This window comes from Molothrus aeneus, chromosome Z (assembly GCF_037042795.1).
Source record: "Molothrus aeneus isolate 106 chromosome Z, BPBGC_Maene_1.0, whole genome shotgun sequence".
In the NCBI taxonomy this organism is placed as follows: domain Eukaryota; kingdom Metazoa; phylum Chordata; class Aves; order Passeriformes; family Icteridae; genus Molothrus; species Molothrus aeneus.
In genome coordinates this window covers 70,062,746-70,080,891 of record NC_089680.1, presented here as the reverse complement: position 1 = coordinate 70,080,891, position 18,146 = coordinate 70,062,746, and the positions used below count along the sequence as shown (strand labels likewise).

General features: G+C 40.0%; 1 protein-coding gene across 3 annotated transcripts in view; it reads left to right on the top strand.

The window, feature by feature from the left end:
* The window catches only part of HAPLN1 (hyaluronan and proteoglycan link protein 1), a 63,907-nt gene extending 46,012 nt beyond the window's left edge, over positions 1-17,895 (top strand). For all 3 annotated transcript variants that reach the window (XM_066569502.1, XM_066569503.1, XM_066569504.1), the window contains exons 4-5: positions 9,399-9,701; positions 17,606-17,895. In XM_066569502.1, coding sequence (XP_066425599.1) covers positions 9,399-9,701; positions 17,606-17,895 — 593 coding nt within the window. The remainder of the gene's footprint in view (positions 1-9,398; positions 9,702-17,605) is intronic.
* Positions 17,896-18,146: the final 251 nt, after the last annotated feature.

Sequence of the window (18,146 nt, the reverse complement as noted above, 5' to 3'; positions counted from 1 at the left end):
GATTGCAGGAAAACCCTGCTCAGTTTCCACGCCAGTGGGGTAGTGGTGTAGGTTGTTCCACCCCACATAATTCATCTTTAACAAGAATGGACCCTGTTCTTTTCAAACTAATGAGATAAAGAGAACTGGACGCTTACATGTTTATCTTCAGTTCTCTAAAGCAGTTATAAGTGAAGACAGAAATCAGCTGGAGGATAAAAATCTTTGGTTTTCTCTGCTGGCCCCAAACTCTCATGTGTTCAGCCTCCCCTTCAACTGGGGCAGGCTCTGCTCAGCCCTTGAAGGGAGAAAATTCCTCTTGGCAGGCTCAGCTCTACCTGAGTGAAACAGCTCTCCCCACCTGCCCAGGCTCTTGTTTCCTCTGCAGCAAAAGTTCATTATTTTTCTGCTGTGAAAAGCTGTGAGTGCTTCCTGCTGTGCCTGGGAAGGGGAGATGCTGATGGACGTGGAAGCAGAGCAAGTTTGCCTGAAGCTTGGTACAAATGCTTGTGCACGTGCAGAAATCCGTGCCTGAAATTAATTTTTGGATTAAAGCTGCAGTGAGAAAGCAGTGAGGAATCATTTCTTTGCTGCATGCAGTAAACACAAGGGGGATTTGTTTTAAAAAAGGAGATTTTCTACCTTTCTTACTGTTTTGTAATACAGCACCAGCCTTGGATACAAGGTCAGGGTCCCTCCTCCAAAATAAGGAAATTCATAAGTAGAGGAGGAATCATATTTCCTCAGCCAAGTGTGTTCCAACCTGCTCTCAAATGAAAGTTTATATATTTTAATCAGTGTCTGGCTAACCTAAGGAACAATGGTTTTTCACTGATTTTTGCCTCACATGGGACAGGTGTAATGTTCGTGTCTGACATTGTGTGGTGTTTCTTAAGCTGGAAGGAACAATTTCTTTGCAAAACCTCATGGTAAAATGTAACATTTCAAGTAAGATAAGAGTGGTGAGAGTTTCAGTGCCGGCCCTGCCTGTGTTCCCTAAATCCAGTAATTCTGTGTTTATGGCACACTGAAATTTCCTAATAAAAAGATATGTAGTAAAATATAATAATATTACAGTGGAGATTTATTACTGATAGAATACATTCCTCTGTTTGCATGGCCCTGTGCTTACTTTTTCAACACCCTTGCAGCTTTATGTAATTCTGGCATTAATTTCCATTTCATGTATTTGTGCAAAGCAGAAGAGACCGGGGAAGGAAAAAAACCCCACAATATTTGGACAAAAATTAAAGTATATCAGCCCATTCCAACATTCTACAGTCTGGTGCAAATAATCAAGTTAATCTCACAGTGGGAGTGATTTGCATCAGCAGCCTGATGTCCTCTGAGCTGGTGGCCTCGAGGATGTTAATTGGCAGCAGGAAAAAGCCATTTACACCCAGGAATGCCCAAGAGCAGTGCAAAGCAACTGATGGCTCCCTGTGCAAAACCCATGGGCCTGTATCAATACCAAAATTCTTGACCTCCACGGACCTTTATTATTCTCCCACTGTGATAGCATTTTATTTTTTCCAGTCTTAAAGGCCTCCCGGGGGTGTTATTAAATGAAACATTCATAATAACTGGGCACTTTTATCTTTGAAAAAAACTGAAGCTAGAGTCAGTCTGAATTTGTTACATACCTTACATTTTTGTGATTTGTTATCTTCATTTTTATTAATTGGGAACCACAGCATTTTTTCTCTAGACCAGAGAGATTGTGCTGAGCGCCAGCTAAAGCTCAGAACTGGAACCCACTGCAGTTTTTCCACAACCACCAGCTTTAGGATCTGTTCATGTCCTAAATCACGTCCTGATTTTCAGCCTGAAGCACCAGGACTGGCCTGAGGGCTGGTCAGGGTTGGTCGGGGCTCAGCAAGAAGTGTCAAGTACTGAGAAAAGCAGAATATTCTTTATGGAGAACCAACCTCATCACCAAAGCCATCTCTCTCTGAAATGGCCTTACTCTCCTCCTGCCATAAAATATGGATCATGAGTTTTACACTCTTTGTTCAGTGCCCTCAAGTCAAAAGCCTGATATATTAAAAGGTCTCTGACAGCAGCCAGATATTGTTGTCCGAGTCGTGAGCAAAAAAAAAAAAAAAAAGAATTCTCAGCTCACATTAAATTTTATTTACGGCAGCTTTTTACAGTCCCGCACTAAATTTTCTTTATGTTTGCGCTTTGCTAGTTTATTTCCTCATGAATACCTGGCAGTGTGATGAATCTCTCTGCTCCAGGTCTGTGGGTTTGGCCTCCCAGGCTCCAGCCCTCAGGTGCTGCTCAGGCACAGGTTTTGTGTGCCCTCCCTGCAGGAGAGCCAGGGCAGGGGTGGCAGAGACAGTGGGACAATGCTAAACAGCCCAAAGGTAGGGTTTTATCAAATTAAGATATTTTTTAATAATTAAATAATTTTTAAATAATTAAATATTTTTAAAAATAAATAAATAATATTTAATAAGTAAATAATTTTTTTAATAGTTTCTCTCTTCAAAGGGAGGTGAGAGTTGAGCACAGTAAGTTTGCAACACTATAAAGGCTATAAAATAATTCACTTTTACATCCAACACAACTGGGAATTTGGAGATCTGGGTAAAATCATTAAAAGCCTCTGTAGAAAGCAGCTTCTAGATAGAAGCTAATTCTTCATGTGGCTCCCCAAGAACCAGAAACCACCAGTATTCATGTTCTTGCTCTGATATATGTTGGCCTTTAGGTCCAAGAAAGAAAAGAAAAAAACCAAAAACAGGCATCCCTTTCAAAACCAGACTCTTTAGTTCAAAATGGCTCAAGCAGATCCATAAGCTTCATATAAACAAATTTTTTCAAACTGTCAAAACAATAATTTTTTAATCTGTTCGTTTGGTCTTCAGCTGGATTGGATGTAAGCAATGGGGAATGCAGAGTTGAAACCAACAGGAAATCAGCTCTGTGCTCTCCAGAGTAGGAGAAATCAGATTTAAACTAATAATGTCATATTTGTTTCCTCTGTGTGCTGCTGTTCCATCCATACATAAACCAAAAAAACCCCACATATTTCTAATATCCTCTGTGTGATGATCTGTTCTACTCTCTGAAAAGCTGATTTTGTAGGACACACTTTTTGTGGGTGCCTGGAACAAAAACCAAAGAGGAGCTGTCAAGAGTAACTCATGGCAGACCAATGTAATTCCTTCTGTGGCAGGGCTTTGCAGACAGAGCTGTGGTTGCACATGCTCCAAGAAATGGTCCTTGAATGATGCAGGTGAAACAAAAAGTTAAAAAAAATTGGCAGAAATTGTAAAAGTAAAGTGTCAAAAGTAAAGGGTCAAAAAAAATTTGGAGTAATTACGCTAAGAAGAGCAGAGAAAGGCAGCGGTCCCCAAATTTTTTGTAAAGGCTGTAGAAATACAAGGGAATAATCTACCCTGGGCCAGATCAGTGTATTTTATATGTTTTTATTGGTTAGAAGTAAGCAACCCCACTGACAGTTATGGGATGCTGGAGGGACAATATTTCAGGGCTGAGTTTTATTTTTAGGGAGATTGATACCTGACATTGACAGCCAGTGGCTGGATGATCAGACGTCTGAAAGTTCTGACAGGCAGGAAGATGGAGGTGGAGACTCTGTGAAAATGAGGGGGGTCACCAGTTTTTATGGAATTTTAGGAATCCAGCAAGGAAAATTTTGCCATTGAGTGTGTGAACCTGCCAGTATAAAACTGTGCCCTACAGTACAGAAAAGAGCAAACCCTACTGTTGCCCCATGTTTGCACTGGCTGTGAGAAAAATTACTGTTCAGTTTAGGCTAAAACTTAAGAAATCCTATTTCTTTACTGGCTGTGAAAAAACCTTTTTTTTTTTCCCCATGTGGATCAACAGAAATTTGTGTTATTCTGTTTCCACGTGTCAATACTCTTGAAACAGCTAATTGTGTGTGGTGCTGGCTTAATTAACACTCATCAATCATGACAGGGGTTGAACTTTCTGAGGTTGTTTCCTCACCTTGTTGCCCTGGGTAAGTGCTCCAGCTCCTTGCCCTGACAATGTGTGTGAAGTGAATTCACTTGCCCTGAATTTTAGGGGCTCATGTAAGGGGTACATAAAAGACTCTGAAATAAGACAAATAAGACAAATACAGTCCCAGAAAAACACAGCAAGTGGAGAAGAGTTGTACATTTGCTCACTTGAATGAGAAATCCATAGAAATACTGGTGTTGCTGTGAGGAGGATATATAACACATCTATTTTTGGTAGGAATCCCAATTTCCTTTACAGGATTCATTTTCCAAACTGCAGTTGCTTGGTCACAGGTGCATGCATCCCCTGGTTTCTCACTGACAGACTCATTCTCTGCTGAGCTGATGTGTCTCAGGCTCTTCCTGTCTCTTTTGGGAGCAAGGAGGTCTTTCCCTGGGGCAGAACCTTTTCCAGAGAATCGTGGATTTTGGGAGAGCAGCCACGCCATGATTCCTTATAATGGAAATTAATATCCCCACCCAGCCTCCACATGGGTAAGGATTGGAATCACCAAGGTCAAGCTAAGGCTCCTCAGCTCTGCCTTCCCACAAAGTAACCAGATTTTAACCTTCTGAGGCTGGAAGTTTTTTGCCTCCCTCCCTTTTTTAAGCTGAATTTGTTAAGGTTTGGGAGCGGGTGTTTTGTCTAGTGGCAGAGCACGGGGCCGGAGTCAGAAATTGAGGCTCAGCCTGTGCTTTGGGAACAGCAAGAGCCTCAGGACAGCTTTTTGTCCATTCAGGAACAGATGGGATGGATTATACTTTGATGGGTTTGTAAGGTCCAGGACTGAGGAAGACGCCCTGCCATTAACTAAAGATGAGCACTGCTAAAGTGTAAAAGGAAGGGGAGATGAATATTGAGCTCTCACTATGAATTTCAGCAAGGTTTGATAGGGAAGTGAAGGAAAAAAAAAAAAAAAAACAAAAAACCTTTAACAAAATTGCAAGGTAATTCAAAGCTGCACAAAGCACAAACCCAGTACATTTTCCTCAGCAAAATCAGCCCTGGCCACCCCCAGCTGCAGGGTGAAATTAATGCTAATCAGTTGCAGGCTTGTACTGCAGATGAACTCCAACAAAAAATCAGCTTCTATGCAGTCTGCTCCAATATAGCCCAAAGATAATATTACAGTTTAGTGCATATTTATGTTATAAAAACATTATGTCCCAAACTGTCAAACTCAGATTTGCAACACATTTACATACACAGTTTAGCCCCTTTTGAAAAGTGATTTTGGAAACCTCAAGGAATCGAATCTGTTTATTTAAATAGTTATCAACTAGTTGCTGCTCAGTTTTTAAAGTATGTAAGTTTATTATCTTGATCTTTCCTACTTGTAGGGTGTTTTTTTAATGTATATGCAAATCAAACACATGTACTGGAAAAGGAGTCTGTTGTCTGGGGAAATGCAGTTCTGAAAAACATAATAAGTATTAGATTTCTAATAAAGTAAAAGGGTTTGGATTCCTATTGAATTTGCTAATTTTTTATTATACCCAGTAATATTTCAATCCATTAGCACTGACGAGGAATGGATTTTTTTTTTAACAAATATATGATGAAGGAAAAACAGAGATCCAGAAAAATAGGAAATATCTTCTTGTGTCTTGTTTATGAAGCTTAATTTAACACACGTTGTGTTACATTACATTCATACACTGCAGTTCAGAACATCACATAACAGAAAAGCCCTTTAACAAAGGATTTACAAAAGGAAAGAACTGAAGCAGACTTTCCAGCTAATTGATGAAGCAGAGCAAAACACCGTTTATTATTACCCTGCCAAGTTTACATTTTTATGCTTTATTTTCTTGGACCAAGTCACTGAGGTTTAGTAATAGCAAAGATTTTGTTAAACAAAAATAACACTTGGACGACAGAAGGGTGAGGGAGAGAAGAGGAAGCAAGGGGACTTTAGGAAACTGGTGGAATAGATACAGAAATGGTTTAGAATGTTCTGAAAGAAGAGTGGCTTCATCACATGGTGACTGCCTTGCTTGACCACAGGGTAATTTCTCTATCCTATTCTGCACTGCCCTGAGGACAAAGAAATTGTTGTAGGCAAGAGGATCCAACAGCAGGAAAAAAAGTAAAAAGGAAGGTGGATATTTATACCAGTGCAAAGTTATTGGCTCATGTGTTATCTTGTCTTCAGTCCCCCTGAGTCCTACAGCACTTAGTTCTGCAGAGATGTCTGAGTTTAAACATTCTGAGCTGGATCTTCTCTAATACCACTTTATTTCGGCTTATTATGAGATTGGGCTAAAGCCAACTGTAAAATTTAGGTCTGGGTTAAATTTCCAAGCCCTGCCAAAGATTAGGGTGGTCTGATCCAAACTTTTGTTTCAAGTCTCTCTGTTCTTGTTTTATCAAACCCACATGGGGAGGTGATTCTTCAGTGCTTTCTGAAATGTCTTTCATGCTCCAAGGAACAATGTTTAATTTCTGATATTTTCCACAAAACAAGCAGAAGAAAAATTCAAAGAAAAAAGTGCCAGGTAAGGGCAGTGACTGTGATTAGACGTCACTTTTGAAACCATCCTGGAGGTGTCCCCACGTTTCCCAGCCCCTCTTGGATGTCCTCTGTCATGAGGTCTCTCTGCTGACCCTGTCTGGGCAGGGATGAGCACCAGACAGGGCTTGGGGACAAGGCTGTGTCCTTGTCCCCTGGTGGGGACAGAGCATTTGGCAGGGCCATGCTCCCTGCACAGTGACCCTGTCCCAGGGTGAGCCATCACTGCTGCAGGGGCAGAGAGGGGACACACATGGCTTCCCACCAGGGCAGTGCCACCATCTGTGCCAGGGGAAACCTGTCCTCTGTGAGGAGCCCGAAACCAGCAGAAAAGTCACCCACACAACTTCACTGATTTCATTTCCCCATAGCTGCTCCTGCTTTAAAACCTCAGGATGCTAAAATTGAGCCTCCTACCAGATTAGCCTTGAAACGCTGTTGTTAAGGCAGACATTATTCCTGGAATAATGTGAAATTTAAAAAATTAAAAAAAAAAAAAGCCACCCGAAAAAAACCCCACAAAAAGTGCAAACAAAAAGCAATTGTCTTGAACATCTCAGGAAATCTTGGCAAGGGCTCATGCAAAGAACACAACACTCTTTTATGTAGATCAAAACATTTCATCGTAATGTCTGTGAGTCAAAAGAAATAATTCATAGAAATTCAACTATTCAATTCAACAATTTCTTCTTTCTGAATTGCTGCCAGGAACTCCCCTATTCCCATTCCACACTAAAAAAAAAAAAACACCAAACCAATGAAGCAACAAACAAAAACATACACCAAAAAAATAAAACAAAAAAACAACCAAGAAAAACCAACTAACCAAACTAAAAAAAACCCAAAACAAAGCAAAACAAAGAAACAATCACCCAAACAAACAAAATTAAAATAAGCAAAGAAAAACAGCCCCAAACAAACAAAAAAATTCAAAAAGTAAAGCTATATTAGGGTTTAATTGACTCTTTTTAAAACGAGAAATTGACCTTACAATGAATAAATGGAAATTTTCCATGAAAAACGTGTAGTTGCATAATTCCAGCTAGCTCTGCTCCTCCTTAAGCATGGTGAGAGTAGGGCACTGAGACCACCGTGGTGACAGCAAGGTGCAGGTGGGAGCAGCATGCAGACCTGGCAGGGAAGGGGATGAGGCCATGGGGAGATAATCCTGCTAGGTAAGGCAGCACAGAATCACAGAATTAATCACAGAATCAACCACAGAATCACAAGATGAACCAGATTGGAAAAGACCTTTAAGACCATCTAGTCTAACCCATGACCCAACACCTCCTCATCAACTAAACCCTGGCAACCCAGTGCCACATCCAGTCTTTTTCAAGCCAACCCAGGGATGGTGACTCCACCACCTCCCTGGGCAGCCTATTCCAGCACCCAATCCCTCTTTCAGTGAAGAATTTCTTTCTAACATCTGACCCAAACTTTCCTTGGCACAGCTGAAGAGGTAAGGCAGCAGCCCTAACCTCTTTGTGGCATTTGCTGGGTCCCCAGGATGAAGGAGGAATTGATGAATCTGACTCCACGTTCTTAGAAGGCTAATTTATTGTTATATTATATTATATTATATTATATTATATTATATTATATTATATTATATTAATTATATTAATTATATTAATTATATTAATTATATTAATTATATTATATTATATTATAAGAGTACTATACTAAAATTATACTAAAGAATAGAGAAACGTTACAAGAAGGTTACAAAGAATGATCATGAAAACTTGTGACTGCTTCCGGAGACCCGACACATCTGTTGGTGATTGGTCATTAAGTCAAAACAATTCACATGAAACCAATCAAACATGCACCTGTTGGATAAACAATCTCCAGACCACATTCCAAAGCAGCAAAACACAGGAGAAGCGAATCCAGATAATTATTGTTTTCATTTTTTTTCTGAGGCTCCTCAGCTTCCCAGGAGAATAAATCCTGGGCAAAGGGATTTTTCAGAAAATATGACAGCGACACCTCTTCCCAAAACCAGAGCTGCTGTGCTGCCAATGGGGCATTTTTCCACCAAAAAAAAATCGACACTGCCACACACCGCGGATCCAACCTTTAGCTCCCCTTTACTCCTCCTCCTGCTGGCTGCCAAAGCTGTTCCCCTTCTCCCTGCCACCTTGATTTATTAAAAATATGGATATTGATCTAGCACCGATATCCAACTGTGACGGACAAAGACTCTCTAACAGTTTAAAGTTAGAAAAGTGAATGTTTATTGCAATGCCCAGGCAGCGGTGCGGGATAGCTCCCAAATACACACTGTGATTTACAGGTGATTACAGAGTCCTTTTATCTGTACAACTATTGAAGACCCAAAATACAAATGCATATTCATCACTTTGGTACATCTCATTCCTCGCTTCGTATGGTAATTAGTTCAAAAGCTATTAAGTATGCGTAGTTTGTTCCTTGAAATGGGTCGGTGGTCCCTTTCATTGGGAGGGGTCCCAAAATGAGGAAGTAAATGAAGTCTTCCTCGTTCTGACCTTTCTACCTTTTCAATGCAAATATGACAAATGAACCCTTGGTAGACCTCCCATTGCCATCTTCAATTGGTTTCAGAACAGAGGAGGCCTACAATTGTCTTATGTTCCTAAAAGCTATTCATCAGATTCTATATTCTTCATTATAAACCTAGCTAACTAAACATTGTGTTGACAAGTAATCAATTATTAGTTTACTACTAACTCTTAACTTCATGAAGTTAAGAGTTAGTAGTTAACTAATAACTACCCATGAAGGCCTAGCCATTTATTTTTGATTAAGTCCAATAAAGCCTATCTCCAAGTAAAACCTCAGCTCCTATAAAATCCCTAAATTCTTTAAACTTTATGCCTCAGTCTCAGTGCCTGGTAACTCTCCTCTCCCCCTGCCCCAGGTGTGGTGTTCCCCTACTCCCCGCGGCTGGGGCGGTACAACCTGAACTTCCACGAGGCGCAGCGGGCGTGCGCGGAGCAGGACTCGGTGATGGCCTCCTTCGACCAGCTCTACGACGCCTGGAGGTCGGGGCTGGACTGGTGCAACGCCGGCTGGCTCAGCGATGGCTCCGTGCAGTACCCCATCACCAAGCCCAGGGAGCCCTGTGGGGGCAGGAACACCGTGCCCGGGGTCAGGAATTACGGCTTCTGGGACAAGGACAAGAGCCACTACGACGTCTTCTGCTTCACGTCCAACTTCAACGGTGAGGGCGTTTCCTTGGCCTTTCCCTCGTAAAATGGCTGTGCTTAGGCAAGGTGCTCCGGGGGTAGGAAAGGGTGCTTGGTTTGTCAAAGCTCGTGTTAAACCTGGAAGATGCTAGGAATGAAATAATCAAGGTAATTAAATAATTGTGGGATTTCCAAGGGTATGAGCGGGGAGTAAAGTCGTGTTTGCCACATGGCCACATAGATAGTTTTTACAACTCTGGACTTGTACTGACAGGATTTTCTAATGTCTCCCCTTTCACCCCTTGAAAATTTATACATACTCTTTATACCTACCCCATTAAAATTTCTACACACCCTTTTAATGCTGGTGTGTAACCAGTTTAATTCAGTTCAGCCTTCGAACCTGCAGTTCATTAATTAAGGTTTCCTGTTGAAGTCAATAATTCTGCTCCTATTGCTAAAATCTGTCAGCAAAACAAAATTTTGATCATCACTGCACCTATTCTGCCATGTCCAGTAGCTCCTGCTCATGTACCAGGTCTAATATGACTAATAGTTCCTTATCAGCAGACCTATTTCTAGATTTATTCATAATTTAGATTTCTAATCTTAGTACACTGCCAAGTCACTGATCACTTTTGCTCTGAGGTTGGACTTCTGTAAACCTTACTTTAGCAACTGCAAGTTTGTTGTTTTTTTTTTTTTTTTTTGCTATTAGTTGATATATTTTTTTTAGGTATGAAATGAAATTAAAGGACCCAGTCTCAGCTTGCTATCGTTTTTCAGGGCTTACCTAGTGTCAGGAAAACATTTAGAAAGCATTGCTGTGAATGCATCCAATCCTCTACAGCATCCTGCTTGTGGATAATTCCTACATAACTCTGCACAGGTTTGGCTTGCAGCCCACTCAGACCATGGAGTGTGTCCTTTTTATACTTATGCACAGATTGCTCAGCCACAGTGAAGGAGTTTTGGCCTACAGCAGAGCAAAAAATAAACATAAGGCTTGGTTTCAGAAGATATGCTCCAGTGCTAAGTCTGCACCACCCTCCACAGAAAAAGACCCATCCAAAAAAAAAAAAAAAAAAAAAAAGAACAAAAGCAAACAAAAAAAAAGTACCCTCCCAAAATAAAAATCAAAAAATAAAAACGAAACAAAACAAAACAAAAAAACAGAAAAAAAAAAGCAAACAAAAAAAGCCACCAGAAAACAAAAAAATACACACAAGAATAAAACCCCCACCAAAAAAAAATACAACAGGAAAACCCAAACAAATCCTCAAGCCAACAGTATTACATTTGGTTCAAAGTGATCGGAAACAAAAGTTTGGCTGATTTCTTTATCATACTGCTTCATCCCATTAAAAGCTGGCTCAATTTTTCTTGCTTCGTTTATCTGAGCTGAAATCCTGTATGAACTCATCTTTTCTATACAGATTTAACCCTGTGCTGTAGAAATATCACCAGGGTATTAAATAATCAAACAGCAATAATTAAAATGTGATAGCTGCACTTTTTTTCCAACCCTTGCAGAGTAAAACCTTGTGACTGCTGCTCAGTGATCACCACCCTTTTTCCACACCAGGTGCTGAGCAGCAGCATCTTTTAAGGAAGAAAATGCATAATTTCTGGGGAAAAGAAAGAATAATAAGTACTGACTAAGATAAATATTAGAAAAAGAGAGAGAGAGAGAGAGAAAGAGAAAGTGTAGATTGATAGATATAGATATATAGATGATATATAGATACATAGATATATAAGTATATAGATAGATATATAGATATATAGATAGATATATAGATGTATGGATACAGATGATATAAAGAAGATATAGATTATAGATATATAGAGAGATATAGATGGTGTAGATATAGGTATAGATATAGATGTAGATTATAGATATAGATATATAGATATAGATACAGATATCCCCACAATTCAGTGTCAAATGTCACTCATGACATCAGCTGAAAATCCAGATTTCTGCTTCTCTCGGCTTCCACTCCCTTAACTCACCAGATTACATTTTCCTCACATGTCCCTGCCGTGTTCTCCACTGCTCCTCGTCCCAGGCTCACCCCCATAACCACAATTAACCCAGGCACTCTGCCAGCTCTCCTGTTTTCGGCACAGCATTTTGGATAAAGTGTGTTTAATGGCATATGTTGGCTCTCTCACTGCAGAGGGAAAAGGTTAAAATTGCACAATTTGCCACCAGGCTGGGGTGAGCATTTGGCAAAGATAGTAGCTTAAGGCATAAAAAAAACCCCAAAACAAACAAAAAAAAAAAAAACCAACAAAAACCAAACCAAACCAAACCAAACAAAAAGAAAAGAAAAAAATCCACAAAAAAAATCCCAAAAAACCAAAAAAAAACAAAAGAGAAAAAACCTACCAAAAACAAAACACCAAAACTCGGAAGAAAAAAAAAAAAAAGAAAAAAAAAGAAAAAAACATGAAAAGGGAAAAAAAAAACAACAAAAACAATAAACCCCTATTACTGCAAGACCCAATATTGATTCTCTCAGCTCAGGAACAGCCAAGGAAAATGAGAGGTGGTTGGGACACGGCGCATTCCCAGTGGCTGCTGGAGTCTCCTGATAGTAGGAAACAGAGGAGCCTTCAACTTTATGTAATGGAGATGGGAAAATTCCAAGGGCCACAGGAGCAGGGAAGGATAGGGAGAATTTAAAGCAAAAAAAAAAAAAAGTTGTGGGAGCTTCTATAAAAAAAAAGTCAGGTTTAGATACCTTCTAAATGGTTTCTCTGTAGGGGGAAAAAAATCCCCAAATATATAATGATCTCAGGGATTATTAAAAAAAAGGTTCAATTTCAAATAATTCAGCTGTAAAAGAAAAATATCTTGATTTTTACCTGAAGAAGAAAGGTAAAAGCCATGGTATTTAGCCATTTGGGTAAAAAAATTAAAATGCAATCATCAGTGCAGTGAATCCAAATCCAGGTTCAGTGTTTTCCCTGTGGAATTATTGGATCCCAACTGTGATGACCTGGATACACAAAAAATAATGGCTAAAAATGAAGGCATTATACCATTAGAAAAAACATTTACATGCTTTTCTGTTACCTGCACAAGGAAATAGCTTGAGCAAAGCTCAAGTAATATCAAATAATCTTGTTACTTTATGAAATTACCCTCCATGATGACTTTTCATAGAATAAGGCAAATACAACACACATTTTGTTCTGCCTGTTTTTTACTGATTTATACTCAAATCTTTCTGTTGGTTCATACAAGATTTGTTCATGTTTTGCACCCAAGAACATGAAATCATTTCATACCTTTTATATCTAATTGTACCAGCAATCTACCAGTTTATAAAGATATATATAGCGATGTGTTTCATAAAACAAAGCAAAGACCTGATGCTGTCTGAGAAATCCATCAAAACATTTTGAGATAACAAAACATTTTCTGCCTGCACTGGGTGGCAATATGTTTCCCAATCTGTTTTTACATTCCTTGTGCTGATAAAGTCTATTGAAAATGAGTGTACACGAGTGGGGAGGGTTCTAACCTAAATTTGAAAATTCCACATTGAAATTTCCTGGTGTCTGAGGGCTCAGCTTTGCTCTCTCAGAGCAAATTTCTCTTTCAGTTGTCCTGCCCAATGGAAACCACTTTAGTCCATGACATCTTTAGAAAGGTTAGGTGATCCAAAGTTTTTCCAGGGCTGCAGATCACCCAAATTTCTCTCCTTCCCTTGTCCCAAGGAATGAAGATGCTCCTCCCCTATGCAATCTCTCCAGATGATCAATTTGGGGAAATAAATGCAGATAAATCCTTTTGTTACAATCTTCCCCACTGAGCCTAACAGCCATAAACCAAGGAATGTATAATGGAAGAGCTGAGTGGTTATTCTTTATTTCTTTTCAAAGGTCTTCTGAAGGACAACAGTTCTTTTTTTTTTTTAAGGAAAATCCCTGAGAATCTTTTGCACCGAAAAGTGCTAAAAGAGCTAAATGTACATGTACTTATCAGGTCCTCTATAATGAAGCATTTTAAAAGAAAATAAAGTACAAGTACAGCTTGCATCACACTTTCCCCTCAATAACATGCATTTTGTTATATACCTTTTCCACAGAACCATAGTGCACAATTGATCTTTCATCAGCTCCAGGAGAATCAAGTAAAAATCTTGTTTTAACAGAGTTAAGAACACGAGGAATACATTTTTGAGAGCATGTTAAAAGCACAGCTGTGAGCCACCTGTTTATCACAGCAGTGCATGAGACAAGCAAGCCACCTCTGCCATTTAAATGGGAGAAAGCTGTGGAAAGTCCTGCCTGAATAATGCTGACTGTTCATTTGACTATTTCAGAGTATTTTATCACTGGGAACATGTAGCAACTGTTCCAAAGAGAGAAATTGAACCCAAAATAAAATCACACACCCTTTATTAGCAGTGGTTGCTTCTGACTCACCGGAGTCATTACTGGTATTGGTGTGTTTAAATTTATTTTTTCCTCACATACTTAATTCAAAATCAGTTATTTGAGAGGATCACTGGATGTCAAAATATTTACCAGGTCTTAAATATTTCTCTCCTTTTTTTTTTTATTTTTAAATAAGAGAAACTTACTAATAAGCCTCTCAATTGAACACTAAGCTTGAAGAAATCTCCAAGTGTGAGTCATCTCTCAAAATTCCACAGTCACAAGGGTGTGGGGTGTGTAGGTCAGTGGCTGGAGTTTCCCTCTTTCAGCTTTCTGTTACACACAAAATCTTAAAATAGTTGTTATAGATGGGGTTTGGGCAGGTTTGCACAAACCCTCTGCCCCACGGTTTGGGTGTGAGGAGTCAAATCAGGCAGGATCCTCTGTGGAAGTGACCCAACCACCCGGCACTAATGAGAGAGAGACAGAAAATTCCTCCCTGCCCTTCCACATCAATTAAACAAATTCTGAGACTGAACAGTCAGGAACCCTTCCCAACTAATATCGGGGGGAAAACTGCAAATCTGCACAGAGTTTATTAATGGAATTTTATGTAATAAGACATTTTGGATGCACATTGCACCCCTGTGGGGTTTACTATTAAATTTCTCTTGTTTGAGGGAGGAGCAGAGTATAGGAGTTTTTTATTATTGATGTCATATGTCAAATGCCTGACCTTACTGCAAATCCCTAGGAAATTACATTCCATTGACATATGGCTTGAAGAGGAACGCACAAACTAGGTGAAGTTTACCCAGTATCAGTCCAAACCCCTGTTCCCCTAAATCAGAAAGCCTGTTTGCTTTGGGGAAACCTCTTAAGAGTGTATCAGTAACAGGATTCCATTTAGTAAGCATTCCCTTTAGCAGCACGTTGTAAATGCTCTCAGCCTGCCAAAACAGAGTTTTAAAAAGTGTTCTACAAAGGGATGATTACCTGTTCTCAAGAGTTTTGGAAATTATGGAAATTTTGGAATTTCGGAGTTATGGAAATTATGTAGGTATTGTCTCTGACATCAATGAATTTTTTTAAAAGTCTGTTTTCCACCGCAGCTGCAATGTAGATTCCTTTTTTTAAAATGTTGTTGTCTTGATATCCAATTTCCAACCTTTAGACAGGGTTAATTCAATTACCTTTGTATCGTGATCTGACCTGACTTTCCTTCATTTAGAAAAAAAAAAATCCTGTTTGATTTTTGCAGGAATATGAAGCTGATATAACTCTTAACTTGCTCAGCACTTTTTCTTCACCAAGAAAGCAATCTCATACTAGGCATAGTTCTGTGTATCTACCTGATTTTTGTGAGGCAGAAAGTGGATATTGTGTTGGAGTACATTCTTAATTAATCAGTAAAGAATGTGCTCTGGAATTAGAAGGTGCCCAGAAGAATGAAGAATAAATTCCTTTTTTTCACCTAACTCTCCTCTTCAGGAGCAGGCAGATTGGAAAGTTGTGAATTTATTTGGAAATTACTGAATGCCTTCAAAGAAACACGATTCTTCTGCAGTCCACTTGGCTGTCAGAGCAGTGATGATAAATAACCCCAAGTACAATGAATGAAACGCTCACAACGAATGTTTATTGCCTTGATGAATGGAATCAATACCAATATTATCGCTGCGTATGGATTAGTCGGGTAGACTTTGCTTTTTGGGTTTTATTTTCTGGCGTATATTTTCATTACCTTGAGACAGGGAACATTTTTCTCAGCAGCACTATCAGCTCGGTCTCGTGTTGTGGTGAGGATATTCCCTTTGATGCCTAAAGAGAAACAGAGCTGCAGAACTGCTGGTGAAGACTCACAACAGACATAATTTTGCTCCACCACAGGCTCAAGCTATCCTTCTGAGAAGCTGTTGGATACCTTGGCTTTCTCACAAAAAAAAAAAAAAAAATTTAAAAAAAAATCTTTTTTTTTGCTTGTATTTAATCAGAGACAAGGTCACCACCTTGTCAGAGAGCAAAAGAGCATGTGTTACCTGCAGCTGCCCTCCCCTAAAATGCTATCACTTAATGCTGAATGTGACTTCAGGTGGAGAGGACATTGATATTAGAAGAAATAAATGAATAAATGTAGCATTGCCTTTTTTTTTTTTGGTGGGGTTTTTTGGGTCTGTGGTTTTGGGGTTTTTTTTTTCTTGTTCAAACAGTCTGTTTTCTGTACCTGGGCTGTTTTTTGAGTAAGGATTTTTTTTTTTTTTTGTCCTGATACTTATCAATTCATCCCAAAAAAATCACAATATTTTCAACAACAAAACATCCAACTGGCACAGACCCAGATTAACCACATGTTCACATGATCCTTCAACAGAATATCTCCATTTTTCCTCAAAAGTCAGCGTTATTGTATTGTTGCCTGAAATCAAAGCAGAAAAAAAGCCTTGCCACAGTATTAAAATGGAAAAAAAATAAAAAAGATAAAAGAAGGTAAAAAAGAAGTTCCTTATTGGAAGCTTCCAGGTGTATCCATAGTCACATTGTGCTATGGGCACAATGGTATTGAATTTCTACAGTTTTTATAAGGTTAATTAATTATCTAAGAGATACATCCAATAGGAGATTCAGTTGCCCCTTGGGTTTTGGTGCAAGGGCTTCTATGCCCCAATTCCTGTTACGTCTTCTTATAGGTTCTCTACTTGACAATAAGACCAAGAAGTATTTCAGGAATGTGCTAAAAGGTCAGCTTATTACTCTAAAATCTTAGAGGAAGGGTAGGAAAAATACAAGGAGCTGTATAACTGGCATACAGAGCTGTGGATGTATGAAAAGTGTATGAAATTGCATAAAAAGTAAAACTCTTTAGGCAACACCATTGAGGTCACAGAATCACCTGAAAGGAAGTTGTGGTCATGTGGGGTTGGTCTCTTTCTCCAGGCAGCACTGACAGAACCAGAGAAGACAGTCTCAAGATTCTCCAATGGAAATATAGGTTGGATAATAGGAAACATTTTTACAGAAAGGGGGATAAAATTCTGGAATGGCTGCCCAGGGAGGTGTTGGAGTCCCCATCCCTGGGTGTGTTTAAAAAAAGCCTGGATGTGGCACTGGGTGCCAGGGTTTAGGTGAGGTGTTGAGGCTCGGCTGGACTCGATGATCTTGAAGGTCTCTTCTAACCTGGTCATTCCGTGGCTGGACTTGATGATCTTGAAGGTCCCTTCCCACCTGGCTCATTCTGTGGTTGGGCTCAATGATGTTGAAGGTCTCTTCCAATTTGGAATTCTGTGGTTGGACTTGGTGATCTTGAAGATCTCTTCCAACCTGGAATTCTGTGGTTGGACTCGATGATCTTCAAGGCCTCTTCCAACCTGGTCATTCTGTGGTTGGATTCAATGATCTCGAAGGCCTCTTCCAACCTGGAATTCTGTGATTCCCCGTGATCCTTTGATTTAAGACTTTCAAGATTTAAGCCCGCAAAACACCTCCAGCACCGCCGACACTCAACCTCCACACCACTAACAACTCCGTGTTCCCCCTTTCTCCCCAGGCCGCTTCTACTACCTGATCCACCCCACCAAGCTGACCTACGACGAGGCCGTGCAGGCCTGCCTGAAGGACGGCTCCCAGATCGCCAAGGTGGGGCAGATCTTCGCGGCCTGGAAGCTGCTGGGCTACGACCGCTGCGACGCGGGCTGGCTGGCGGACGGCAGCGTGCGCTACCCCATCTCGCGGCCGCGCAAGCGCTGCAGCCCCAGCGAGGCCGCCGTGCGCTTCGTCGGCTTCCCCGACAAGAAGCACAAGCTCTACGGGGTCTACTGCTTCAGGGCCTACAACTGAGAGGGCACGCCTAGAGCCTGAAAGTTTTTCTGGGTTTGGTTTGGTTTTTTTTTTTTAAGTGTGAAAGATGTCTTTTTTTGGGGTTTTTTTTGGTTCTTTTTTGGGTTTTTGGGTGGTTTTTTTTTTGGTATGAACTCATGCAAGCTGCCAAAACTGTGATAAACCTCTTTTACTTACTGTAAAGAGTCATTTTCGTAGACACTCCCTCCCCCAAACCCGTCGGTTTGGTTTTGGGTTTTGTTTTGTTTTAG